Source organism: Aegilops tauschii, chromosome 7 (genome assembly GCF_002575655.3).
Source record: "Aegilops tauschii subsp. strangulata cultivar AL8/78 chromosome 7, Aet v6.0, whole genome shotgun sequence".
In the NCBI taxonomy this organism is placed as follows: domain Eukaryota; kingdom Viridiplantae; phylum Streptophyta; class Magnoliopsida; order Poales; family Poaceae; genus Aegilops; species Aegilops tauschii.
Genome location: NC_053041.3, coordinates 466,868,850 through 466,896,788, shown reverse-complemented (window position 1 = coordinate 466,896,788; position 27,939 = coordinate 466,868,850). Strand labels below are relative to the sequence as shown.

Genomic DNA, 27,939 nt, shown 5'->3' with positions numbered 1-27,939 from the left:
CTTTATTCGAGCACACCAGCAGGCCCCCACACTGCTAATCGGAGCAGCATCGGAGAAGGCAGCCGCAACGCACGACCACAAACAGTCCGTGGCAGGGGGCGACCCAGATCGGACCCTTAGGCCCTTATCCAACGCACGACCGCGCCGCCGGAGATTGGTGCCGATGCTGCACAACACCTGCCGCGAAGACGCCGCTCCGGCTACAGGCCGCGCCGCCCTTGAACCACTGCCACCACTCCACAACCGCCCATGGAACCGCCGCCACGGTGCACTCTCCTCCCCTCCATCTTTACACGAGAAGGGCGCCGCCACCACCGCTGACATCGTGGCGACGCTGGCCAGGGGCACGCTGATGAAGGGGGCTGGAGGGGTCGGGGGAGGATCCTCCAGAGTCGCCCAGGCGGAGGCGGCACGGGAGGCGGCTAGGTTTCTCATGGATTTTGGATCGCCGCTGCGGATCTAGGGCCTTCCCTTCCCTTGCCCTCCCTTGGTAGAGAAGGTGAGGGTCGCGGGAAAGGGATGGAGCGGCGGTGCGGGAGGGAAAGGAGGCCGCCGGAGTTGGGGCTGGGACGGCGGCGGGGTCGGGGCAGAGGCTCCGTGAGATGCGATCTGGGAGCCCAATCGCAGAGCTAGCACTTGTACATGCGTACGTACGCGTATCCTGCTCTTCATTCTCAAGAAGAAAGAAGGGACATATTCTTGCGTCTATTCTTTATACTCTTTTATTAGTAGAAGGGTGTAGACGTACAATAATACATTTTTCTCCGGTTGCAACGTACGAGCTCTTTTGTTTGTAAGATATAATAGAAGATGCAGAAATCCTACCATTTTGAAAGAAAAAAATGACATGGGGTGAACATATAGCTGCCAGTAAGCTGTTCTATTAGCCCTGTTCAGGTTTTTTTTAGGGGAATGACTATTCGGCGCACTTTATTTCGAAGCCAACAGTTACATCTTGTTTTATTAGCCTTGTACAGGGTAGAGTTAGAGCGCTGGCCACTTCCGCTGTATGTAGGCCAGAAGTCAGATCCGTTATTTCACGTGCTTCTTTCTCCAGGTCTCCCCTTCCGGTGTCACCGAAGATGGAATCTACTGCAGTTAACTGTCAACTGGCTAGCATTCTGCATCGCAAGTTTCACAGATGACTTTCAAGTCTGGATGGCTCACGGAGTCACCGGTCTTATATAGACTACTGATCCACTGATCACATCAGATCAAACATGGATGCGATCAGTACTTTATTATACAGCCAACCGAGTAGTTGTGCAGAGTAATACTGATCCAATGTCCACATGTATAGATCAAGAATTTCAAGAATGGATATGCAAGGAGCAGGCGACTATAAAGACACACCGGATGAATCACATCGATCACAGATTCAAACGCCTCAATCCACAATTACCATTCCCCACGGCGCTCGTGCTGCTTCTTGTGTTGCGCGCAGCTCACCGTCCGTGGAGTCGCTGTCGTACCGCTACAGCTCCCCAGTGAGTTCTCCTTGCCTTCTTGTTCCCAGAGCCTGATCAGTCGTCGGTCCATTCCTCCACGAAACTGTCCAAGTATGTGTGGTAGAAAATATGTGCATCCTCTTGGCACTCTCAGTTCCACACTTCCCCTAGTCCTTGTCCTCTGCTCCCTTGTTCATGCATCTTCATTAGGTGCTACGGCACTCCAAAATGATTCTAACACCGACCTCCATGCTCTCCGCTGCCTCAAACTCCATCTCACCAGCTCTGCTGGACTCCTAGCCTCCTGGGAAAATGACTCGCTGCCGTTCTGCGGTTGGTCCGGTGTTACTTGCAGCAAGAGACACGCATCTCGTGTCGTTGCACTGGACCTCGAGTCACTTGACCTCAGTGGACAGATACCGTCTTGTGTAAGCAATCTCACTTTCCTCAGGAGAATCCACATCCCAAACAATCAACTTACTGGCCAAATACCACCTGAACTTGGCCGTCTAAATAGGCTGCGGTACCTTAACCTCAGCACAAATCATCTTAGTGGCACGATCCCGAGCACTCTGTCTTCATGCTTTCGCCTTCAAATTATTGATCTTGGGAGTAACTCCCTTCATGGTGAGATCCCCCAAACCCTGAGCGGATGTTCACATATCCAACAGCTCAACTTGGGTCACAACATGCTTAGAGGAGGTATCCCACAAGGGTTGGGGATGCTCCGCAACCTTTCCGTTTTGGATCTTGCTAGCAATAGTCTGACGGGCAACATTCCACTTTCACTTGGAAGCAGCTCTTATCTTCATTCTGTTGTTCTCACAAACAATAGCCTCACAGGACCTATCCCGCCTCATCTAGCTAATAGTTCATCACTTCAACTTTTATCCTTGACAAGAAATAGCCTGGGTGGAGAGATTCCTTCTGCGCTGTTTAACAGCACGTCACTTCAAAAGTTATCCCTAGGACTGAACAATTTTGTCGGGTCCATACCAGCTTCGTCGAACATTGATTCACCCTTACAATACCTTATCTTGCAATCAAATAATCTTTCTGGCACCATACCTCCTTCTTTAGGGAATTTTTCTTCCCTTCGCCGGCTCTCGCTAGCAGATAATAATTTCCAAGGTAGAATCCCGATGAGTATAGGCAATATTCCGTACCTGCAAGTACTAGATCTCACTTATAACTTCTTGTCAGGGACTGTCCCTGGCACTCTCTACAACATGTCAGCACTTACATACCTTGGCATGGGTACAAACATACTTGTAGGGGAAATTCCATATAACATCGGGTATACCCTTCCAAATATCCAGACTTTGATTATGCAAGGAAACCAATTCCAAGGCCAAATCCCCACTTCACTAGCCAACACAACCAATCTTCAGATGATCGACCTCCGAGAGAATCAATTCCATGGTGTTGTTCCTTCTCTTGGAACTCTTACTGGTCTAGTCGATCTAGATCTAGGTGGGAATCAACTTGAAGCAGGAGATTGGTCTTTCTTATCCTCATTGAGCAATTGCACACAACTGATGAAGTTGCGTTTGGATGAAAATAACCTTCAGGGTGTCTTGCCCAAGTCCATTGGAAGCCTTTCAAAAAGCTTAGGGTTACTGCTATTGAGATCAAATAAAATATCTGGCATTATACCACACGAGATACAGTACTTGACAAGCCTCGAACTTCTTTACATGGACCAGAATTTGCTTACTGGATATATTCCCGAATCACTTGGAAATCTTCCAAACTTATTTGTCTTAAGCTTGTTCAAGAACAAACTTTCCGGATCAATTCCGCTTTCTGTTGGTAATCTGAGTCAACTGAGTGAGCTCTATTTACAGGAAAATAATTTGAGTGGTCCTATCCCAGGAGCTTTAGCAGGCTGCAAAAAGTTGGAACAACTGAACCTCTCTTGTAACAGCTTTGATGGAAGAATACCAAAGGAGCTCTTTACTCTTATCTCCCTTTCCCAGTGTCTGGACTTGTCTCACAACCAACTCTCTGGACAGATACCTCTGGAGATTGGCAATCTGAAAAATCTTGGGCCACTAAATATTTCCCATAATCAATTGTCTGGACAAATACCCCCCACTCTAGGTCAGTGCGTCCATTTGGAGTCCCTCCACATGGAGTGTAACCTCTTTCATGGGAAAATCCCTCACTCCTTCAAAAGTTTGGGAGGAATCATTGAGATGGATCTATCTCAAAACAACTTATCTGGTGAAATCCCTGACTTCTTTAAGTTCTTTAAGTCTATGAAGCTTCTCAATTTGTCCTTCAATAACCTCGAGGGTCCAGTACCATCAGATGGGATATTTCAGAATGGAAGCAAGGTTTTCATTCAAGGGAACGTGAAGTTATGTACCAGCATTCCATTGCTACAGCTGCCATTTTGCAATGCAGAGGCATCCAAACAAAGGAATGTATCCAGCATTTTCAAGATAGTAGGATTTACAGTTCTCTCCTTGGTCCTGTTATCATGCTTTGCAACCATTATTTTGAAGAAGAAAAAGAAACTCAAACAAGAAGCTCATCCATCCTGCAAAGAGTTGAAGAAGTTCACATATGCAAATTTAGTGAGAGCAACAAATGGTTTCTCACCAGATAACTTGGTCGGTTCAGGAAAATATGGGTCTGTGTACAGAGGTAGAATTGAATCTGAAGAACATGAAGTTGCCATCAAAGTTTTCAAACTCAATCAACTCGGAGCACCAAAAAGCTTCATTGTTGAGTGTGAAGCATTGAGAAATACTCGTCACAGGAATCTTATAAGGGTGATTACTGCATGCTCAACGATTGATCCAACAGGACATGATTTCAAAGCTATTGTTCTTGAATATAGTGTTAACGGCGACCTGGGAAGTTGGCTCCATCCAACAGTCCATGAGGATGGTCAGAGAAGGCCATTGAGTTTCGGTACAAGAATAGTAATAGCAGTGGACATAGCTGCAGCTTTGGATTACCTCCATAACCAATGTGTGCCTCCTATGGCACACTGCGATCTGAAGCCTAGCAATGTCCTTTTGGATGATTTCATGGGCGCACGTGTTGGCGATTTCGGGTTGGCTAAGTTCCTGCATAGTTACAATTCTTCGGACATTCATACTTCTACAAGCTTAGTGGGGCCAAGAGGATCAGTTGGATACATTGCCCCAGGTAATATTTTCTAAATAGAAGATGCTTTGTTTTTAATTAAAAAGAATGCAAGTTGTGTCAATTGATTGTTTGAATGACTTATGCATACTGCAGAATATGGCTTTGGGAGCAAAATCTCCACTGAGGGCGATGTATTTAGCTATGGAGTCATCATCTTAGAAATGCTAACAGGAAAGCGTCCAACTGATGAGATGTTTAAAGATGGCCTGAGCCTTTACAAATTTGTTGAAAAATCATTTCCTCAAAAGATTGAGGAGATTCTAGACCCTAGAATAGTTCCAGGTTATAGAAATGAAGGTGAGGATGCAGGCGGTGATTTAGACCGGGAAGCTCATCCAATGGTTGCAATGAACTGCATCATAAAGCTCATTGAGCTTGGGTTGTTGTGCTCTGCGGAGACACCTAAAGATCGGCCAACTATACAGCACATATACAACGAAGTTATCACAATCAAAGAATCATTCTCAGCATTGCAGAGCTGAGGAAAAGGAAAATGCATACGATGCCTTGAAGAAGACTAGTTTACGTTTCCTGACTAAAAGTACTTCTTTTGTCCAAAAGGAAAAGTCTCTTGTTATGCTTTTCCTAGCCTGCCCTTCCCCTGTATCTTGTGATTTTTCTTTTACTTTGCCGCACCGAACCGGCAACCCTACCTATCTTAATATAATGAAGCAGGCCAGCTGCCTGCATTCGTCCAATTTTTTTTTATTTTATTGTGTATGCAAACTTGAACCAACCTAGCTATATGGGCTGGTTAACCTCCTAATATTCCTTAACCAGGTTGAATCACAGCCTAAGGTCGTTTGGCATGGCTGTGTTGACGGGGTGGATTCAACTCAACGTGGCTTTGATGGATTTCCAAGTTTGTATTGTACAAAAAACATAACCTCATTTTCACTGACCTGGATGGATGTACAAAGGGGCGGTGGCTGCTCTGAAACCTTTGGTCGAACAGGTGGTGGGCGTTCATGCCCATCCAGGGGCGCCGCTCGCCGTTGGACCTACCGGCAAGCACACCGTTGGTAGAGGGCGCGAGCGCCTGGTCGGCCACCGGTCTTTCTCACGGTCCGCGCCCAGCGATCCTGCATCTAGAAGCATCCTCGAAATCGGGTTCAAGGTCAGGACTCAGGATTGAAGACAGCAAGAGGGTAGTAACATGCTGCGAAAGCAACTACTTCAACTCAGTTGCGTGAATGTTACAAACGGAAGAAATTTCAGGCTAGTTGCTTGTCCACTGGCGGACTGAAACCTCGAGTGCCAAATAAGTAGTATGTCAATACGCATGTCTAGATAGATGTATAGCCAGTCTCGGAACAACCTGCTACGTACTACAAGTGGATCAGACCGACGACTGACTCCAACAAATTCATTCAAGTCGTATCAATCCCAGAGCAGAGCACGCGCTCATGGACGATGGATGTCAACGCCCCATTTCCCATCGAAACGTATGTTGACTGCATGCAGTCTATGTTCTTTTTCCTCCGAAAAGAACTGCACACATGTGTACTGCTTAAGAGCAATTGGGCAAAGATTAATAACGTACGTACACCCTCTGTAAAGAAATTTAAGAGTGTTTCTTATAAAGATCTAAACGCTCTTATATTTCTTTACGCAAGTTGTACATCATACCTCTCAAAACGAAAATCTAACGCACACCTTTATTTGTTGAAGTAGATTGGAACGGTACAAAGATCAATAATACGACAACACTGAGATTACATGTCCATAGAGGTAACACGGCAGTAACCGCAGCAAGCATTTGCAGTTCGTACGGTGGGTGGCTGATCAAGGAGTACACGTTGAAGTGCCGTAGGCGAACTCTGATGACTTGCCGGTCCTTTTTTTTAACCTTGAGGACAGTGGGAAAGGCTCCCACTGACTTTGTATTATTAGCTGTTAGAGAGTCTTCTTGCCGGGGTCTTCAGCGTCTATATCCATAGTTCCAGGAGGTTGGCGTGGCGGACCATCGCGGCTAGATCCGCGCGGACCTTCAGGAACTGCAAGATCAGGATCTTCGCAAACTTTCTGATCAGGATGTGTTTTCGGCGAAGGCTCGCAAGTCACAGGAACTCAATGTTTAGAAATCACAATTGAGTGCGTCAGCAGCAAGTTACCTGGAGCGGCTGGAGGCTGAACGGCAGGATCAGAAGCCGGAATGGCAGTTCCTGGAGCCGCAGGCGGAACCGCGGCGGAGGAGGAGAAGAAAGAGCTCCGATGTGGCTTCCTGTGCGGCATGAGCAGCAGCAGGGAGCGCAGAGACAGAGACGAGCGTGGAGCAAGTGCCATCCCCATCCCCATTAGCTAGGCAAAGGAATGGAGACCGAGACGGAGTCTCTAGTGGTTGCGTCGAAATGAAGTCGATCTGTGATATGGCTGCCTCCGAACCAGCCGCTGGCAGGGTTTTTTATGCATTTGGAAATCAGAAATGTTGCAAGTCAACGAGGCGCCTAGAGGGCTACCTCTCCCAATGATTCCTCCATTAACTAATGCATGACCATCAAAGGTAGGAAAGTAAATGACAAAAAAAGGGGGAAGACGTGCGTTCATACTTCAGCCAGCTATCATGCCGTTCAGTCTAAGTTGCCTGTATCTGTATGGGTACTATTCATGCATTCCGATATCAGGAATGTCAAATCTCGCCGAGGTACCTTCCCGGGCGGCGTGCGCGACGACTTCAAGAGCTACATGTTCATTATTCATCAAGAGAAAGCGTGCGTCCACACTGTACCTCAAGCTGCTGTTGGAGGGTGGCTGGGACAATTGCAATGTGAGCAGATTGGAGGCATCGACCTGCCGGGCTGTCCCTGTCTGACAAGTGAAAGGTCAAATCTGTTAGCGTCCAAAATCCAGATGCATGCACACAATATTAGTAGTAATATTCTACAAGTGGGGAGCTTGAACCACTACTTACAAGTTACAAACCCAAATCTGGTCCAAAAAAGCATGCGGTCATGCATCATCCCAGTTCCCACCGTATCAATCCTTGACCGCAAAGTTGCTGTCCAGAGGGCTTAGCTATTATCCCTCTCCATAGTTGAGTACTTAAACATCCTCTTACAAATCAGAGCTTTCATCCACATACTCCTGCAAACAATAACAATGGCATCTTCCGGTGTCTTGTTTCCAGGTTTTGTTTGGTTTCTGTGCCTCTTTGGCTTTTTTTGCTGCCTGCCATTAGCCATCTGCGATGAAACCGAAAATGATAGACAATCCCTTCTTTGCTTCAAGTCCTGGCTCTCGGGTCCAGCGGGAGTTTTAGCTTCATGGAGCAACACGTCCCTCGACGTTTGCGAGTGGCATGGGATCACCTGCAGCACGGTGTCCCCTCGGCGTGTGATTGCGCTGGACCTTGACTCAGAAGGCATCTCAGGCTCCATATCACCTTGCATTGCCAACCTGACCTCTCTTACAAGGCTGCAACTGTCAAATAATAGCTTCAGTGGCGGCATACCATCAGAGCTTGGCCTCCTGAGCCGGCTCCGCGACCTCAACCTCAGCATGAACACTTTGGAAGGTAACATCCCGCCTGAACTCTCTGCATGTTCGCAACTCCAAATCCTTGGTTTGTGGAACAATTCCCTCCACGGAGACATCCCACCTAGCCTTAGCCAATGCAAACATCTTCAAGAGATTAACCTTCGCAACAATAACCTCCAAGGAAGCATCCCTTCTGCTTTTGGGAATCTCCCTGAGCTGCGCATACTAGTTCTCGCTAGCACTGGGCTTACCGGCAACATACCTCCATCTTTAGGCAGCAGCCCTCATCTCACATATGTCGATCTTGGGAACAATGCTCTCTTAGGGGTCATCCCAGAGTTCCTAGCAAACAGTTCATCTCTTCAAGTACTTCGACTCATGAAAAATAATTTTACTGGAAAACTCCCAAGTGCTCTCTTCACCACTTCTTCACTTATTGCTATTTGCCTCCAACAGAACAGTTTTGTTGGTTCAATACCTTCTGTTACTGCCACATCTCCCCCAATTAAATATCTCTACTTAAGGAAGAACCATCTTTCAGGAATAATACCTTCCTCACTAGGCAACCTGTCCTCCCTGGTTCATCTTCGCCTTGCAGAAAATCAGTTAGTTGGGAGCATCCCAGAGAGCTTAGGTTATATTCCTACACTAGAGACATTGACCTTGGACATAAACAACTTATCTGGGCCAGTCCCATTGTCTTTACTCAACATGTCATCCCTCACAGTTCTTGCCATCGCAAAAAACTCTCTTGTCGGAAAATTACCCTTCGACATCGGCCACACGCTTCCAAATATTCAGAGATTAATACTATCAGAGAACAGTTTTGATGGGCCAATCCCAGCCTCTCTTCTCAAAGCTTACAGCCTACGCATGCTTCACCTGGATAATAATAGGTTTACTGGATTCATACCATTCTTCGGTTCACTGCAAAATTTAGAGAAACTTGATCTGGGGCACAACAAGCTAGAAGCAGGTGATTGGGGCTTTGTTTCTTCACTATCAAATTGCTCCAGGTTGAGTATGCTGGGGCTGGATGGAAACAACCTCCAAGGGAAATTACCAAGTTCTATTGGCAATCTTTCCAATAGTCTTGAGTCATTGTGGCTAAGTAGCAACCAAATTTATGGGCCTATACCACCTGAGATTGGCAACCTTAAGAGCCTCAATAATTTGTACACGGGTAATAATCTTCTCACTGGAAATATACCACCAACACTTGGGAAACTGCATAGATTGGTCTATCTATCCTTAGCAGAAAACCGGCTTTCCGGGCAGATTCCAGATACTATTGGCAATCTTGTCCAGCTGAGTATGCTGAAATTGGATTGGAACAACTTTAGTGGAAGGATACCAGCAAGTATAGCACATTGCACTCAACTGAGTATACTCAACCTTGCTCACAACTCACTAGTTGGGAGTATACCAAGCAAAATCTTCAAAATCTCTACACTTACTGAAGAGTTGGACTTGTCACACAATTACTTGTCTGGAGAAATGCCTGACGTCGGCAATCTGATTCATCTGAAGAAAATGAACATGTCAAATAACAGGCTGTCTGGCGACATACCATCAACTCTCGGCCAGTGTGTGGATCTGGAGTATCTTGAGATGCAAAGCAACTTCTTTATAGGAAGCATTCCACAGTCTTTTGCCAGATTATCCAACATAAAAAATATGGATATTTCTCAGAACAATTTGTCCGGAGAAATACCAGAGCCTCTCAAATCCTTGAAACACCTCCAATACCTCAATTTATCCTTCAACCAGTTTCGTGGACCAATTCCGAGAGGTGGTGTTTTTGACATTGCTGGTGCAGTATCAATTGAAAGAAGTTATCATCTGTGTACAAGCTTTCCAACAGGAGGTATGTCCCTTTGCTCTGCACTGGTTGACAAGAAAAGAAAACACAAGTCATTGATTCTTGTCCTAGAGATTGTGTTGCCCATTGTTGGTGTCACTATGATTATTATGTCATGTATTGTGATAATTTATCGGAAGAAGAGAATGCAAGCCAATCTCCATTTGCAACATGTCAATGAGCACACAAAAAAGATATCATATGAAGACATTGTAAAGGCAACAGATAGATTCTCTTCTGCAAACTTAATTGGTTCTGGATCATTTGGAAGGGTTTATAAGGGCAGTCTCCAGTTTCAAGAAGATCAAGTTGCCATCAAGATTTTTGACCTTGACATTTATGGAGCACATAGGAGCTTCATAGCAGAGTGTGAAGCCCTTCGTAATGTGCGCCATCGAAATCTTGTAAAAATCATTACTTCATGCTCTTCAGTGGATCATAGTGGGGCAGATTTCAAGGCCCTAGTGTTCCCATACATGCCAAATGGTAACCTAGAAATGTGGCTACACCCGGCGGATCATGAACATGGTGAAAGAAATACTCTGTCATTAAGCCAAAGGATTAATGTAGCCTTGGATGTAGCGTTTGCTTTGGATTATCTTCACAACCAGTGTGCATCTCCAATTATACATTGCGACTTGAAGCCAAGCAATATTCTTTTGGGTCTTGATATGGCTGCATACGTCATCGACTTTGGCCTAGCAAGATTTTTGTTCAGCGCGCCAAATGCACATCAAGACAGTTCAATAAGTGCCTGCCACCTAAAAGGATCCATAGGATACATTCCACCAGGTTTGATAAGCTTATCAAAAGAAATTAGTTCTGTTTATAGAGTTGTACAAAGAATGATTATCCTCTAATTTTATTGTGTTTGTGAATGTCAATGCAGAGTATGGCATCAGTGGACAGATATCAACCAAGGGCGATGTCTACAGTTTTGGGGTGCTTCTGTTACAACTGATAACAGGGTGCAGTCCAACTGATGACAAATTCAGTGATGGTATAAGCCTTCATGACTTTGTTGGTAGAGCATTTACAAAGAATATTCATGAGGTTGTTGATCCCACAATGCTACAAGACGACAGGAATGCAGCTGACCTGATGAAGAATTGTGTTATCCCACTGATTGCAATCGGCCTCTCTTGCTCCACGACATCACCAAAAGACCGGCCAGATATGGGACAAGTTTCTACTGATATCCTTAGAATCAAGCACGCGGCCTCACACATGCGTGCCAGATGAAGCAAAGATTTGGAAGGATGGCAGCTAGTGAAAGAGGTGCATCCAAAGAAGTAAAGTGCTGTACTCCCTCCGGTCCTTTTTAGTTCGCATATAAGATTTGTCTAAAGTCAAGCCTCGTAATGTTTGACCAACTTTATAGAAAAAAAATACCAACATTCACAATATGATATCAATATCAGTAGATGTGTCATGACTTAAATTTTCATATTGTATAACTTTAACATGGTAGATGTTGATATTTTTTCATATAAATATGGTCAAACTTTATGAAGTTTGACTTCAGACAATTCTTATATGCAGAGTAAAAAGGACCGGAGGGAGTAACTACCTTACTGGTGCCCAGGCAAAAAAAAAAGCTTATTGGTGGTTTCCTTTTGGAATTCAGTTACTGGCATTTCCAAACGTATCACTGATATTCTCTTGCTGCAGTAGCATTTCGTGTAATTTTTCTCTAGGTTTGTTGAGTAGTGGCATCTCTGTAAGCACCATCCGAGGGATAAAGCTCGATAGATTTGCATGCTTAATGTCCGGTCAGATTGAGTTAAATGTTTTTACAATATAGTGATTTTTGATCCGAATGGGAATCAAAGCTCGAATATGCACATGAATTCGACACGAAAAAGAAAATCCGCTACAAAGTAGTAACTCGAACCGAGTCGATACAGATTGGATTTGCCCAATCCCCGCAGAAGATCAACCACATAGACATAGCACACGCGTGTACCTGTTCGCCGCAGAACGGCGGCGCTGCTTCGTGCCGACTGCCGCCGGGGCCTGCAGGCACCGCCGCTGCTTGGGGCCTCGCCACACATTGGCCCTATCCTATTCCTATCCTCGCAAGACTGAAGGCTCCGCAGCCGTCGTCCTGCGCTGTCGAAGCTCGGGCAGCGTACAGCGCGGTCCATTCAGCACCGGGCCCTTTTTTTTGCATGGATTCAGCACCGGGCCTTCGCCCTATTGTTGTCACGGACGGGTCACGAGTAGTCCTGGCGATGGGCAGCCCGGCCCCAACGGCCCGGCCCGACCTGGCCCGAAAAAGCCCGACCCGGCCCGGCCCGACGCTGCTCCCGGGTCGGGCTCAGGCCTAGATTTTGAGCCCGAAGGCCGGGCCGGGCTGGGCCCATCGTTTTTGCGTTTTCCTGAAGGACGGGCCGGACCGGCCCGAAGCCCGATGGGCTTTTACGTGTTCGGGCCGGGCTCGGGCCCAAAAAACAGGCTCGATGGCCGGGCCGGGCCGGGCTCGGGCCCAAAAAACAGGCCCGATGGCCGGGCCGGGCCGGGCTCGGGCCTGGGTTTTTTGCGTCGGGCTTGGCTAGGCCCGGCCCGAGGTATGGCCAGGTATAGTCACGAGGAAGAAAGAAAAATACATACTTGGTCCTCCATCTTTTCCAACAAGGATGATAAGATCTCCAATCCAGACAAACTACGTCAATGATTATATCGGCACCAACTATCTCATGACACACAGAAATGACAAGGTTCTTCAATAGCAACGTCTTCAACAAGATAGCGACACCCAAGTGCCGCCGTCATCGGATTCAACAACGCAAGCCAGAATCTAGGTTTTCACCATGAAAAAACAGTCCGAGCAATGTCTTCAACAAGGTAATGATATCAAAACATCGCCATTGCCTCGTATAATGAACTACCTAGCACGCTTGGCCAGGAAGGTTTCGGCGATCCCATTCTTTTCTTGGAGATCTACACATGAAGGTTTCGGCCGCTTCTCTCCCAGTCATCATTGGTGGCGACTTCAACCTTATTAGAGTGCCAGTGGATAAGAACAATGTCCGGATCGACATTCCGGGCAAGCAGCGATCCAATGATTGGATCCCTGATCTCGGTCTCCGAGAGTTAGATAGGGTGGGGGCGCAATTCACTTGGACCAACCAACAACTGAACCCGACCCGGAGTGTCCTAGATCGGGTACTCGTCTTCCTGGAGTGGGAGCTGCGATTCCCGCTAGCATGCTTGCAGGCCATCACCCGCACCGGCTCTAACCATGCCCCCTCCTTCTCTCCCCGAGTGATGACCGACCCACACCTCCCTCGCGGTTCCGCTTCGAGTCTTACTGGCTCCGGCAACCCGGGTTCATTGAGGCGATGATCAGCCACTGAGTGGCTGCTCGGTCGGAACCACACCTTCAGATGTCGGCTGTGGACGAGTGGCACTTCCTGGCCAAACGTGCTAGGCAGTTCATGGAGGGTTGGGGTGCCAATGTGGGACGGGACCTCAAGGTCCGGAAAGGGGCCCTTCTTGCGGATATTTAGGTACTTGACCTGAAGGCCAACATCGCGGGGCTCCCCCCGGATGAATGGGCTCTCCGCTATAGCCTCGAAGTCGAATTGCTGGAAATATATTGGAAGGAGGAAGTATACAGGCGCCAACGGGGTGCCATTAATTGGGCCCTCTTCGGAGATGCCAACACAGTGTATTTCTAGGTGATTGCCAATGGCCGGCGCCGTAGATGTACCATTCCCCTTATTTGGTAAGGGGACCAGTTGTTCCAGGATCCAAGTTAGATCCGTGAGCATGTGGATGGCTTCTACAAAACCTTGTTCGTTGCAAGGGAACGTGGCGCTTGCAGACAATATCTGGGAGGGGACCCAGCTAGTCTCACAAGAACATAATGAGATGCTCCTGGCATAGTTCTCGGAGGAAGAAGTAGCTACCATAATAAAAGGGATGAATGTCGCGTCAGCCCCGAGTCTGGATGGTCTCCCCGTTCGGTTCTTCTAGGTATTCTAGCAGGCGATTAAGCACGAGATCCTTGGGTTGTTTAGGGAATTCGCCCATGGGGTGCTCGATCTATCCCGGTTGAACTACGACATTATCTCATTGATCCCTAAGGTCCAGGGGCGTCGGATATCCGACAATTCTGTCCTATCAATGAGGTCAGTGTGATATTTCGGATTCTTGCTAAAGCGTACGCCAATAGGGCGGCACTTCTAGCATCCTAGATTACCCACCCGAACCAGTCCGCGTTCATTAAGGGTCGGTATATCCTGGATGGGATCCTGGTCCTCCATGAGGTTCTTCATGAAGTCAAAAGGAAACACCTTAAAGCGGTCTTCTTCAAGATTGATTTCCATAAGGCTTACGACACGGTCCATTGGTCCTTCCTTCGGGAGGTGTTAGAAAGGAAGGGTTTTAACCCCCACTAGATTGTGGGGGTCATGCAGCTTGTGATGAGCGACTGCTCGTCCGTTAACATCAATGGGGAGGTTGGTCCCTTCTTCCAAAAGGCGCAAGGGGTGCGCCAAGGGGACCCACTCTCCCCCTTCCTATTCAACCTTGTAGTTGATGCCCTTGCGGCAATCCTAGACTCGGCCAAGCGGGCTGGTCACATCAAGGGCATTTTCCCTCACTTGCTCGCAGGAGGAGGCCTCACTCACCTCCAATACACGGATGACACGATCCTGATGGTTGAAGGATCGGACGCCGATATCCAACACCTTAAGTTCCTATTGTTGTGCTTCCAAGAGATGTCTGGCCTAACGATCAACTTCAATAAGAGTGAAGTGACGGTCTTGGGCTACCCAGAGGAGGAGAAGCGGCGTATTGCCAACCGGCTTAACTGCCGGTTAGGCTCCTTCCCAACAACTTACCTGGGTATGCCCGTTAGTGACTCTCGTATATTAGGCAAGGACCTTCGACCGACGATGTCCAATGTCCAATATCAGGTGGAGCCATGGCAAGGGAGATGGCTCTCCAAGGCAGCTCGGGTCATCCTCATCAACTCGTCGATGACCAGCCTGCTTATGTACCTCATGGGATTTTATAGTTTGAACGAATTCCATCATCAAGATATAGCAAAGTACCAGTCTAGATTTTTCTGGGCAGGGAAAGATAATAAGCAGAAGTATGATACGTCTCCATCGTATCTACTTTTCCAAACACTTTTGCCCTTGTTGACTCTAACTTGCATGATTTGAATGGAACTAACCCGGACTAACGTTGTTTTCAAAAGAATTGCCATGGTGTTATTTTTGTGCAGAAATAAAAGTTCTCGAAATGACCTGAAACTTCACGGAGAATATTTTTGGAATAAATAAAAATACTAGCAAAAGAATCAAGACCAGAGGGCCCACACCCTGTCCATGAGGGTGGGGGGCGTGCCTACCCCCCTGGGCGCGCCCCCTGCCTCGTGCCCCCCTGGAGCTCCACCGACCTCAACTCCAACTCTATATATTCACGTTCGGGGGGAAAAAATTAGAGAGAAGGATTCATCGCGTTTTACGATACGGAGCCGCCACCAAGCCCTAATCTCTCTCAGGAGGGCTGATCTGGAGTCCGTTCGGGGCTCCGGAGAGGGGAATCCGTCGCTGTCGTCATCATCAACCTTCCTCCATCACCAATTTCATGATGCTCACCGGTGTGCGTGAGTAATTCCATCGTAGGCTTGCTAGACGGTGATGGGTTGGATGAGATTTATCATGTAATCGAGTTAGTTTTGTTAGGGTTTGATCCCTAGTATCCATTATGTTCTGAGATTGAGGTTGCTATGACTTTGCTATGCTTAATGCTTGTCACTAGCGCCCGAGTGCCATGATTTCAGATCTGAACCTATTATGTTTTCATGAGTATATGTGAGTTCTTGATCTTATTATGCAAGTCAATAGTCACCTACTATGTGTTATGATCCGGTAACCCCGAAGTGACAATAATCGGGACCACTCCCGGTGATGACCGTAGTTTGAGGAGTTCATGTATTCACTAAGTGTTAATGCTTTGGTCCGGTACTCTATTAAAAGGAGGCCTTAATATCCCTTAGTTTCCAATAGGACCCCGCTGCCATGGGAGGGTAGGACAAAAGATGTCATGCAAGTTCTTTTCCATAAGCACGTATGACTATATTCGGAATACATGCCTACATTACTTTGATGAACTGGAGCTAGTTCTGTGTCACCCTATGTTATAACTGTTGCATGAGGAATCGCATCCGACATAATTATCCATCACTGATCCAATGCCTACGAGCTTTTCACATATTGATCTTTGCTTAGTTACTTTACCGTTGCCACTGTTACAATTACTACAAAACTGCTACTGTTACTTTTGCCACCATTACAGTTACTTCCATACTACTTTGCTACTAAATACTTTGCTGCAGATATTAAGTTATCCAGGTGTGGTTGAATTGACAACTCAACTGCTAATACTTGAGAATATTCTTTGGCTCCCCTTGTGTCGAATCAATAAATTTGGGTTGAATACTCTACCCTCGAAAACTGTTGCGATCCCCTATACTTGTGGGTTATCAAGACTATTTTCTGGCGCCGTTGCCGGGGAGCATAGCTCTATTCTTTGAGTCACTTGGGATTTATATCTGCTGATCACTATGAGGAACTTGAAAGACGAAAAAACCAAAATTTATCCCTCAACTACGAGGGGAGGTAAGGAACTGCCATATAGCTCTGCACTTGATTCTTCTTCTGTTTTGAGTAAACTTGCGACACCTAAACCTGCTTCTGCTATTAATTCTGATATGTCGCATGTTATTGATGATGCCACTTCTGCTATGCATGATGCTCATGATGGAACTACTTCTATGCTTGATAATACTGTGCCACTAGGTGAATTTCTTGATGAACAACTTGCTAGGGCTAGAGAGAATGAAATTATTGAAACTGATATTGATGAAAGTGATGATGAAGATTCTCCCCCTAGATATGAATTGCCTGTTGTGCGTGAGGGTTATGTTATGGATGAAGAAACTGCTAGAGATTTCTTGCTTGCAATGATAGATATGATCTTAAGAAATTATTAGCTAAGCTGAAAGAAAAATCTTTGAATGCTAGAATGAAATATGACCCTGCTTTTGCTACTTCACCTATCTGTATTTCTGATAAGGATTATGATTTCTCTGTAGATCCTGAGATAATTACTATGGTTGAATATGATCCTTTTTATGGCTATGAATCTGAAACTGTTGTGGCACATCTTACTAAATTAAATGATATAGCCACCCTATTCACTAATGATGAGAAAACTCGTTGCTACTATATCCTTAAGCTATTTCCGTTCTCATTAAAGGGTGATGCTAAAACATGGTTTAATTATCTTGATCCTGGTTGTGTGCGTAGTCCCCAGGATATGATTTATTACTTCTCTGCTAAATATTTCCCCGCTCATAAGAAACAAGCTGCTTTAAGAGAAATATAAAATTTTGTGCAAATTGAAGAAGAGAGTCTCCCACAAGCTTGGGGGAGGCTTCTCCAATTACTTAATGCTTTGCCTGATCATCCTCTTAAGAAAAATGAAATACTTGATATCTTTTATAATGGACTAACCGATGCTTCCAGAGACCACTTGGATAGTTGTGCTGGTTGTGTTTTCAGGGAAAGAACAGTTGATCAAGCTGAATTGCTATTGAATAATATGTTGACTAATGAAAATAATTGGACACTTCCTGAACCAACTCCTAAGCCAACTCCGAAGAAAAGGGGTATTCTATTTCTCAGTCCTGAAGATATGCAAGAGGCAAAGAAATCTATGAAAGAAAAGGGTATTAAAGCTGAAGATGTTAAGAATTTACCATTTATTGAAGAAATACACGGTCTTGATAACCCGACACAGGTAGTAAAGGTAAATTCTCTCTATAGATATGATAAAGCTGAAATCCCGTCTGCTAAGTTTGCTAGCCAATGCTTGGATGAGTTTGACGATTTTATTGTTAAACAAGAAAACTTCAATGCTTATGTTGGTAGACAATTGAAACGTAATGCTTATATGATTGAACACTTGAGTGATTACATGTCTAGATTTAAAGGTGAACTTAAACTTATTAGTAAACATGCTTCTATGGTTACCACTCAAGTAGAACAAGTGCTTAAAGCTTAGAATGATTTGCTCAATGAATTAAATAATAAGAAAAATGATAATGTTGTTAAAGTTATGACTAGAGGGGGTAAAATGACTCAGGAACCTTTGTATCCTGAAGGCCACCCTAAGAGAATTGAGCAAGATTCTCAGAGAACTAATGTTGATGCACCTAGTCCTTCTAAAAAGAAGAAAAAGAAAAATGATAGGACTTTGCATGCTTCTAGTGAACCTGTTGTTGACACACCTGTAACGCCCCCGATTTGACCGTACACTAATCATGCACGCAAACGTGTACGATCAAGATCAGGGACTCACGGGAAGATATCACAACACAACTCTAAAACATAAATAAGTCATACAAGCATCATAATACAAGCCAGGGGCCTCGAGGGCTCGAATACAAGTGCTCGATCACAGACGAGTCAGCGGAAGCAACAATATCTGAGTACAGACATAAGTTAAACAAGTTTGCCTTAAGAAGGCTAGCACAAACTGGGATACAGATCGAACGAGGCACAGGCCTCCTGCCTGGGATCCTCCTAACTACTCCTGGTCGTCGTCAGCGGGCTGCACGTAGTAGTAGGCACCTCCAGTGTCGTAGGTGTCGTCGTCGACGGTGGCGTCTGGCTCCTGGACTCCAGCATCTGGTTGCGACAACCAGATAGAAAGGAAAAGGGGAAAAGAGGGAGAGAAGCAACCGTGAGTACTCATCCAAAGTACTCGCAAGCAAGGAGCTACACTACATATGCATGGGTATATGTGTAAAGGGGCATATCAGTGGACTGAAATGCAGAATGCCAGAATAAAAGGGGGATAGCTAGTCCTGTCGAAGACTACGCTTCTGGCCATCTCCATCTTGCAGCATGTAGAAGAGAGTAGATTGAAGTCCTCCAAGTAGCATCGCATAGCATAATCCTACCCGGCGATCCCCTCCTCGTCGCCCTGTTAGAGAGCGATCACCGGGTTGTATCTGGCACTTGGAAGGGTGTATTTTATTCAGTATCCGGTTCTAGTTGTCATAAGGTCAAGGTACAACTCCGGGTCGTCCTTTTACCGAGGGACACGGCTATTCGAATAGATAAACTTCCCTGCAGGGGTGCACCACATAACCCAACACGCTCGATCCCATTTGGCTGGACACACTTTCCTGGGTCATGCCCGGCCTCGTAAGATCAACACGTCGCAGCCCCACCTAAGCACAACAGAGAGGTCAGCACGCCGGTCTAACCCTATGCGCGCAGGGGTCTGGGCCCATCGCCCTATGCACACCTGCACGTTGCGTACGCGGCCGGAAGCAGACCTAGCCTAGTGGCGTTCCAGTCCAATCCGGCGCGCGCCACTCAGTCGCTAACATCACGAAGGCTTCGGCTGATACCACGACGCCGGGATACCCATAACTACTCCCGCGTAGATGGTTAGTGCGTATAGACCAAATGGCCAGACTCAGATCAAATACCAAGAACTCGTTAAGCGTGTTATGTCGAAGTAACCGTGGACGCCGTCCAGGGCCAGGCCCACCTCTCACCTAGGCGGTCTCAACCTGCCCTGTCGCTCCGCCACAAAGATCCACTTGCGGGTACTCCTACGAGCCGACCCGACTTTAGTCATCACATGTGTCATGTATATCGTATATAAGTATATACCCGTGATCACCGCCCAGGTGATCACGGCCCGATAGTATAGCACAGCAGACGGACAAGAATGTAGGGCCACTGATGGAAAACTAGCATCCTATACTAAGCATGTAGGATTGCAGGTAAAGGTAACAACAGTAGTAGCAAGGATAGGCTATGCATCAGGATAGGATATCGGAAAGCAGTAACATGCTACACTACTCTAATGCAAGCAGTATAGAGAAGAATAGGCGATATCTGGTGATCAAGGGGGGGGGCTTGCCTGGTTGCTCTGGCAAGTAGGAGGGGTCGCGTAGTCGAACTGGGCAGCAGCAGTGTCGGTCTCGTAGTCTACCGGAGAGAAGAGGGGAAGAAACAGTAAATACAATGCAAACATAAACATGACGATGCGTGACATGACAATGAGCAGTGCGAGGTGTGTCCTAACGCGACAGTAGGTGGTACCGGCGAAGGGGGGGAACATCCGGGAAAGTATTCCCGATGTTTTGCTTTTTCGGACAGATGGACCGGAGGGGGAACATTGCGAGTTCGATAGGTTAGGGAGGTGTGGTGGACGAACGGACTGCGTATCCGGATCCGTCTCGTCGTTCTGAGCAACTTTCATGTTGAAAATATTTTAATCCGAGTTACGGATTAAAAGATATGATTTTCTAAAGATGTTATTAATTTCTGGAATTTAATTAATTATTTAACTTAATTCGAAAATGGATTTATGACATCAGCATGATGTCATACTGACGTCAGCAGTCAACAGGGGTTGACTGGGTCAAACTGTCGCGTGGGTCCAGTGGGACCCACGTGTCATACTCTGTTAGGTTAATTAGGGTTTAATTAAACTAATTCTGTTTAATTAAACTAACAGGTTAATTAGATTAATTCATTAGGATTAATTAACTTTAATTAATTAATATTAACATGATTAAATAAGTTAATTAATTATCTTAATTAATTAATTAATTAATTAATTTTATTTATATATTTATTAATTAATTTACTATTATTATTATTATTATATTTTATTTTTATTTATTTTTTAATCATTTTTTCTTTTTCGTTCTGTGCGTGGGCCCCAGCTGTCATTGGGCCAGGGGCCTTAGCGGGCGCGGGCGGCGGGCACTGCCCAAGCGGGCGCGGGCGGGCGCCCGACCGATGGCCTCGCCCGTGGACAACGGGGAGGAGGCACGGGAGCCGTGGCCCGGGCACGACCACCGGCCACCGCTGGGGCTCCGGCGCGGTGGAGGGAGCCGCACGAGCAGGGCCGCGGCCAAGTGCAGAAGTGGGGGGGCGCTTGCGGGGGGAGCAGGGGGGAACGGAGGCGAGGGCGCCGTCGACGGGGCGAGCGGCGAGCGGTGGTGCTCGCGCGGGGACAGAGGGGAGAGGGAACCGGCGCAGGAGTGAGGCACGGTGCGGGGCGAGGCCACGGTGAGCGCGGGCCGCCATGAGCGCGGCCGGGGCGCGTCTTGAGGCCGGACGGGGCAGGTGTGGGCGGAGGCGTCGAGGGCGCGGACGCGTGAGCAGTGAGCAGCGCCGGGCGGTGAGGCCACGGCCTGAGCGGGACGGCGCGAGCGCGGGCCGGATCCGGTGACGGGGAAAAGGGGAGAAAAGGGGGGGCGCTCACGAGGGGAGCGTAGGGCACAGGGCAGCGGGCTCGGGGAAGCTTGGGGTGGCCGGCGATGGAGAGGCGAGGAGGCGACGGCGACGGGGACGAGGAAGTCCGGCGACGGGAGGGGCTCCGCGCGGCGACGTCGGCCTCAGGCCGCCGTGGGTGTCGGGGGCGAGGCGAGGCTCAGTGGAGCTCCGGGCGGCGAGGGACGGCGTCGGGCCGTCGGGGGCGACGCGGCGAGGGGCGCCGCTGAGGGAGAGGGGAAGGGAGCGCGAGGATGAGGGCGGGGGCCGGCGAGGTCCAGGCGGCGGCGCGGGCGGGGACGGGCGCCGGCGTCGGCGCACGGCGTCGGGGTTCGGCCCGATCCAGTTCTGGATCGGGGGGGATGGGGAGCGAGAGGGGGAGTGGGTGGAGGTGTCGGTGAGTGGGGGGGGTGGATAAGGTGTCGGTGGGGGGTGGGTGGCCGGCCGGCTGGGCCTGGGGTCGGCCCAGTTGGGCCAGGGTCCAGTGGGGGAGGGGGTTCCTCCTTTCTTTTTCTTTTTTTTGTTTGTTTTCTCTGTTGCATTTTCTTTTCTTTTTAGTAGTTTTCTATTTTGTTTTCTATTTATCTTAGTTTTATAAATTAGGAAAATAGTTTCTAAATTAGTGTTATGGTTTAACCCACTGCCACAAAAAGTTTCACTCCTAACTAAAATAGTTTGATATTTTATAAATGGTAAAAGGCATTTAATTAATTGTTTTGCCAGTGTTTTATTTATGTTAGGACATTCAAACATTTTTAAGGATGTTGGTTTCTCCACCATTATTATCTAGGTATTATTTGTCACACTTGGAATATTTTAGTTTTGACTTTTGAAAACTTTAATTGTTTGACTTGTTTTTGAATTTTGAATTTTGAATCGGTTTTGAACTAACGCGAGATTAGCAACAGTAATCGACGTGACGTGGCATCATTAGCAGAGGTTACTGTAGCTTGATTATCCGGGCGTCACAACACCTGAGAATCCAATTGATATTTCTATTTCTGATGCGGAAACACAATCTGGTAATGAACATGAACCTAGTGATACTGTTAATGATGCCGTTCATGATGATGCTCAACCTAGTAATAACAATGATGTAGAAATTGAACCTGCTGTTGATCTTGATAACCCACAATCAAAGAATCAACGTTATGATAAGAGAGACTTCATTGCTAGGAAGCACGGTAAAGAAAGAGAACCATGGGTTCAGAAACCCATGCCCTTTCCTCCTAAACCATCCAAGAAAAAGGATGATGAGGATTTTGAGCGTTTTGCTGAAATGATTAGACCTGTCTTTTTGCGTATGCGTTTGAGTGATATGCTAAAATGAATCCTTATGCTAAGTATATGAAATAAATTGTTACAAATAAAAGAAAGATACCGGAAGCTGAAATTTCCACCATGCTTGCTAATTATACTTTTAAAGGTGGAATACCTAAGAAACTTGGAGATCGAGGAGTACCAACTATACCATGCTCCATTAAAAGAAACTATGTTAAAACTGCTTTATGTGATCTTGGAGCCGGTGTTAGTGTTATGCCTCTCTCTTTATATCATAGACTTGATTTGAATAAGTTGACACCTACTGAAATATCTTTGCAAATGGCCGACAAATCAACCGCTATACCTGTCGGTATTTGTGAGGATGTGCCTATTGTGGTTGCAAACGTTACTATTTTAACGGACTTTGTTATTCTTGATATTCCCAAGGACGATAGTATGTCGATTATCCTTGGTAGACCCTTTTTGAATACTGAAGGGGCTGTTATTGATTGCAACAAAGGCAATGTCACTTTTCATGTTAATGGTAATGAGCATACGGTACACTTTCCGAGGAAACAACCTCAAGTTCACAGTATCAATTCTATTGAAAAAATTCCAACAATTACTATTGGAGATTTTGAATTTCCTCTTCCTACTGTCAAGAAGAAATATGATATTCTTATTGTTGGGGATGTGCATATCCACGTTGAGGTAACCATGCGACTCGGGATGAGTTTGTTAACAAGACTTGATCAACCTTGTTAGTGGATTCCTTTTGATGAGCATGAGATGGATGAAGTTAGAAAGCACAACCTTTTGTGCCCTCCTTTTACTTTCTGTTATTTAGATTAAATAAAGCAAAAAAGTATTTTCTGTCTGTTTTCTGAATTATCTTTGCAATAAAAAAATACCCCGAAAATAGAAGTTCTCCAAATGCCTCGAAATTGAAATATGATTTTTTTCTAGAATATTTCAGAATTATTGGCACTGAGAACACACCTGGGGGCGACACCACCTGGCCACGAGGGTCCAGGGCGCGTCCACCCCCTGGGGCGCGCCCCCTGCCTCGTGGGCCCCACGTGGCCCCTCTCCACTTATTCCAGCACCCACACACTCCTTCTTCCTCCAGAAAAAATCACCCACCAGCTCAAGCATGAGTTCTAGCTCATCTTGCTGCCATTTTCGATCTCCTTGCTCAAAGCTTCACTCACAAAACTGCTTTGGGGGATTGTTCTTCAGTATGTGACTCCTCCAATGGTCCAATTAGTTTTTGTTCTAGTGCTTTATTCATTGCAAATTTTTGCTGCTTAGGTGACCCTGTTCTTGAGCTTGCATGTCAAATTTATTTGGTCCCAAGTAGTTCTAATGCATGATATAGTCTCTAGGCACTTGTGGGAGTAGTTGCTATCAATATTATTGAGTTTGGTTCACTTTTATTTTGAGTCACTAAAAATTTCAGAAATTTTTCAGAGGAAGAAATATGTTTAGGAAAATGTACCAAGGTGGTTCTTCAAGGAAGCAAGGACCCAGGCCCGCAATACGTGAGCCGGACTATGAACTACCAAGATAAGCTCAAGTGCGGCCTTGTGAAATGGCCGTCAGAAAATTTCATGGTCCAAGCAAGAATTAAGGAGGAATTTGACGCATATGTGCGTAATGCTGAACTCGAGGGCTTCATGTTAGGTAAGTGCCCCCAATATTACCACCTAACTGATTCCTTTGTGAGAAGGTTTAAATTTACATCCTCGCACAATTCTCACACTGTCTTATTTGATCTCTATGATAAATCTTATACCATGGACTTAGAAGATTTTAATACTACTTGTAAACTCCCGTAATGGGGTAGTGCTAGTGAACCTCGCAAATACGAGTTTAAAGATTTTCTTGCTAATATCACTGTGGGGGAATCTAGAGAAATAACACAAGCTACCATAGGGAGCATTCATTTTCCTGCTATACATTATTTTGCTCTCTTTATAGGTAGATGCATTAACGGCAAGGATGAGGCATGTCACATGTGTGTTCCCGATCTTAGTGTTCTCAAGAGTGCTGTATTAGGAGATAATTAATACAACTTGGGGGCTATTGTTGCATGAAGGTTGCATCATAACAGTATTAGTGGAGATTTATTTGGTGGAATCTATGCAACCCGCGTAGCTAATTATCATGAGATACCCATACATGAAAATGATATGGAATTGCCTCCTACTTATTTAGATTATAATGCTATGGTTCGCCATCAGTTTATTGAAAGGAATGAATAGTTCCTCCAGTACCGACTAATCTTTGATAGACACCACACTGTCCATATTGCTCTCCCTGCTCCTACTTTATTTGACTTTCAGGCAAAAGGGAGATATGTTATAACCAGGGAGGAGGCGAACGAGTACGAAAGGAGGACGGAGGCAGCTCGCCTCCAAGCTGCAACTCTTGAGGCAGTAGCTGCTGCATCTCAGTACGACCCCAGTTTCAACTTCGGATATCCGCGAGGCCATCCATGGGCATAGTCCAACTTAGGCCAAAAGCCTAAGCTTGGGGGAGTACGTATTTCTCACCGACATTACATTCATGTTCACACACTCATGCTAGTTGTCGGTGCTCATACTTTTTCATTGTACCATCCATGCTTAAATTTATTTTCTTGCTTTCTTCTTGTGTGTTTGAAAAAACCTTAAAAAATATAAAAATTAGTTGTAGCTTTTAGCTAGTTTACTTTCCATGCATGTAGTAGTAATTAAAAGAAAACCCAAAAAGATTTCTCGTTCTTCTTTTGCTTGTTGGGAGCTTTCCCGTGTAAATAGTTTTATTTCTTTTCTTTGGGGGTCGAGAGGAGAAGACCATAATGAAAATGTGAGTGGCTCTTATATGCATTATTGTTGATCTAACCAAGAGCCCATATTACCTTGTCTTCTCCTGTGTATTAAAATGCCTGCAGATTCCAGCTTAGTCCAATTGCACGTGCACTATTATTATTATCCACACCGTTCGGTCGTGCAAGTGAAAAGGCAATAATGACGATATATGATGGACTGATTGAGATGAGAAAAGCTGGTATGAACTCGACCTCTCTTGTTTTTGTAAATATGATTGGTTCATCATTCCTGATTTAGCATGTTATGAATGAAACATGTTTGCAATGACAATTAGAGATTATAGTTGCTTATGCCATGCTGAATTAGCTAGGAGTTTATAATGGTTTACCTTGCGTGCCAACATGCTATTAAAATGGTTGTGATGTGGTATGATAGGGTGGTATCCTCCTTTTAATGATTCAAGTGGCTTGACTTGGCACATGTTCACACATGTAGTTGAAACAAAATCAACATAGCCTCCACGATATTTATGTTCATGGTGGATTATATCCTACTCATGCTTACACTCAACGTTTATTAATTTTAATGCATGTTATCTCTAGTTGGTCGCTTCCCAGTCTCTTTCTAGCCTTCACTTGTACTAAGCGGGAATACTGCTTGTGCATCCACTTCCATAAACCCCAAAGTTATTCCACATGAGTCCACCATACCTTCCTATATGCGGTATCTACCTGCCATTCCAAGTAAATTTGTATGTGCCAAACTCTAAACCTTCAAATGAAATTCTGTTTTGTATGCTCGAATAGCTCATGTATCAACTAGGGCTGTCTGTATCTTCCATGCTAGGAGGGTTATTCTCAAGAGGAGTGGACTCCGCTCCTCATTCACGAGAAAATGGCTGGTCACCGGGATGCCCAGTCCCATGCTCAAACCAAATCAAAATAATTGCAAACAAAACTCCCCCAGGACTGTTGTTAGTTGGAGGCACCCGTTGTTTCGGGGAAGCAATGGATTGATGCTTGTTGGTGGTGGGGGAGTATAAACTTTACCATTCTGCTTGGGAACCGCCTATAATGTGTGTAGCATGGAAGATATCGAGATCTCTCGGTTGTTAGGTTGACAATGGAAGTATGCCGCTCAAAATATTATTTGTCTCTATTTCAAAATCGAGCTCTGGCACCTCTACAAATCCCTGCTTCCCTCTGCGAAGGGCCTATCTATTTACTTTTATGTTGAGTCATCACCCTCTTATTAAAAAGCACCAGCTGGAGAGCACCGCTGTCATTTGCATCCATTACTATTAATTTATATTGAGTATGACTATGACTGGATCTCTTTTACCATGAATTACAATGTTTAGTCAGTCCTTGATCTTCAGAGGTGCTCTGCATTTATGTTTTGCGGTCTCAGAAAGGACTAGCGAGATACCATCTTGTTATATCATATTATGATTGTTTTGAGAAAGTGTTGTCATCCGAGATTTATTATTATTGCTTGCTAGTTGATTATGCCATTGATATGAGTAAATATGAGACCTAAGTGTTATTGTGAATATGGTTAGTTCATAACCTTTGCTGAAACTTGAATGCTGACTTTACATATTTACAACAACAAGAGCAAACCGAGTTTGTAAAAGTTTTTCTTTATCACTTTCAGTTTATCAACTGAATTGCTTGAGGACAAGCAAAGGTTTAAGCTTGGGGGAGTTGATACGTCTCCATCGTATCTACTTTTCCAAACACTTTTGCCCTTGTTTTGGACTCTAACTTGCATGATTTGAATGGAACTAACCCGGACTGACGCTGTTTTCAGCAGAATTGCCATGGTGTTATTTTTGTGCAGAAATAGAAGTTCTCGGAATGACCTGAAACTTCACGGAGAATATTTTTGGAATAAATAAATAATACTGGCGAAAGAATCAAGACCAGGGGGGCCACACCCTGTCCACGAGGGTGGGGGGCGCGTCTACCCCCCTGGGCGCGCCCCCTACCTCGTGGGCCCCCTGGAGCTCCACCGACCTCAACTCCAACTCTATATATTCACGTTCGGGGAGAAAAAAAATCAGAGAGAAGGATTCATCGCGTTTTATGATACGGAGCCGCCGCCAAGCCCTAATCTCTCTCGGGAGGGCTGATCTGGAGTCCGTTCGGGGCTCCGGAGAGGGGAATCCGTCGCCATCGTCATCATCAACCTTGCTCCATCACCAATTTCATGATGCTCACCGGCGTGCGTGAGTCATTCCATCGTAGGCTTGCCGGACGGTGATGGGTTGGATGAGATTTATCATGTAATCGAGTTAGTTTTGTTAGGGTTTGATCCCTAGTGCTATGACTTTGCTATGCTTAATGCTTGTCACTAGGGCCCGAGTGCCATGATTTCAGATCTGAACCTATTATGTTTTCATGAATATATGTGAGTTCTTGATCTTATTATGCAAGTCAATAGTCACCTACTATGTGTTATGATCTGGTAACCCCGAAGTGACAATAATCGGGACCACTCCCGGTGATGACTGTAGTTTGAGGAGTTCATGTATTCACTAAGTGTTAATGCTTTGGTCCGGTACTCTATTAAAAGGAGGCCTTAAT

The 27,939-nt window shown here is 45.8% G+C and overlaps 2 protein-coding genes and 1 long non-coding RNA gene across 3 annotated transcripts; 2 read left to right on the top strand and 1 right to left on the bottom strand.

Annotated features, from left to right (window-relative positions):
- Positions 1-854: 854 nt before the first annotated feature.
- LOC109776594 (uncharacterized) lies at positions 855-5,277 on the top strand. Its single transcript, XM_073504773.1, has 2 exons — positions 855-4,610; positions 4,704-5,277. Exons 1-2 carry the CDS (start codon positions 1,562-1,564, stop codon positions 5,090-5,092), a joined length of 3,438 nt encoding a protein of 1,145 aa, XP_073360874.1. The 5' UTR covers positions 855-1,561; the 3' UTR covers positions 5,093-5,277.
- Positions 5,278-6,183: 906 nt separating this feature from the next.
- LOC141027634 (uncharacterized) lies at positions 6,184-7,797 on the bottom strand. Its single transcript, XR_012189276.1, has 4 exons — positions 7,522-7,797; positions 7,160-7,418; positions 6,725-7,001; positions 6,184-6,622 (listed from the first exon to the last, which is right to left on the bottom strand). It is a non-coding gene; the product is annotated as an uncharacterized lncRNA (long non-coding RNA).
- LOC109776585 (uncharacterized) lies at positions 7,710-11,328 on the top strand. The gene is given in 3 exon segments (XM_020335250.4): positions 7,710-10,740; positions 10,838-11,171; positions 11,173-11,328. Coding segments are annotated over 3 exon segments (3,411 nt in total). The 3' UTR covers positions 11,219-11,328.
- Positions 11,329-27,939: the final 16,611 nt, after the last annotated feature.

Coding starts and splice junctions, on each gene's coding strand:
- LOC109776594 (XM_073504773.1), top strand. CDS start 1,562: ATGTGTGGTAGAAAATATGTGCATCCTCTTGGCACTCTCAGTTCCACA. Junction 4,611..4,703: donor AGTTGGATACATTGCCCCAG/GTAATATTTTCT, acceptor TGCATACTGCAG/AATATGGCTTTGGGAGCAAA.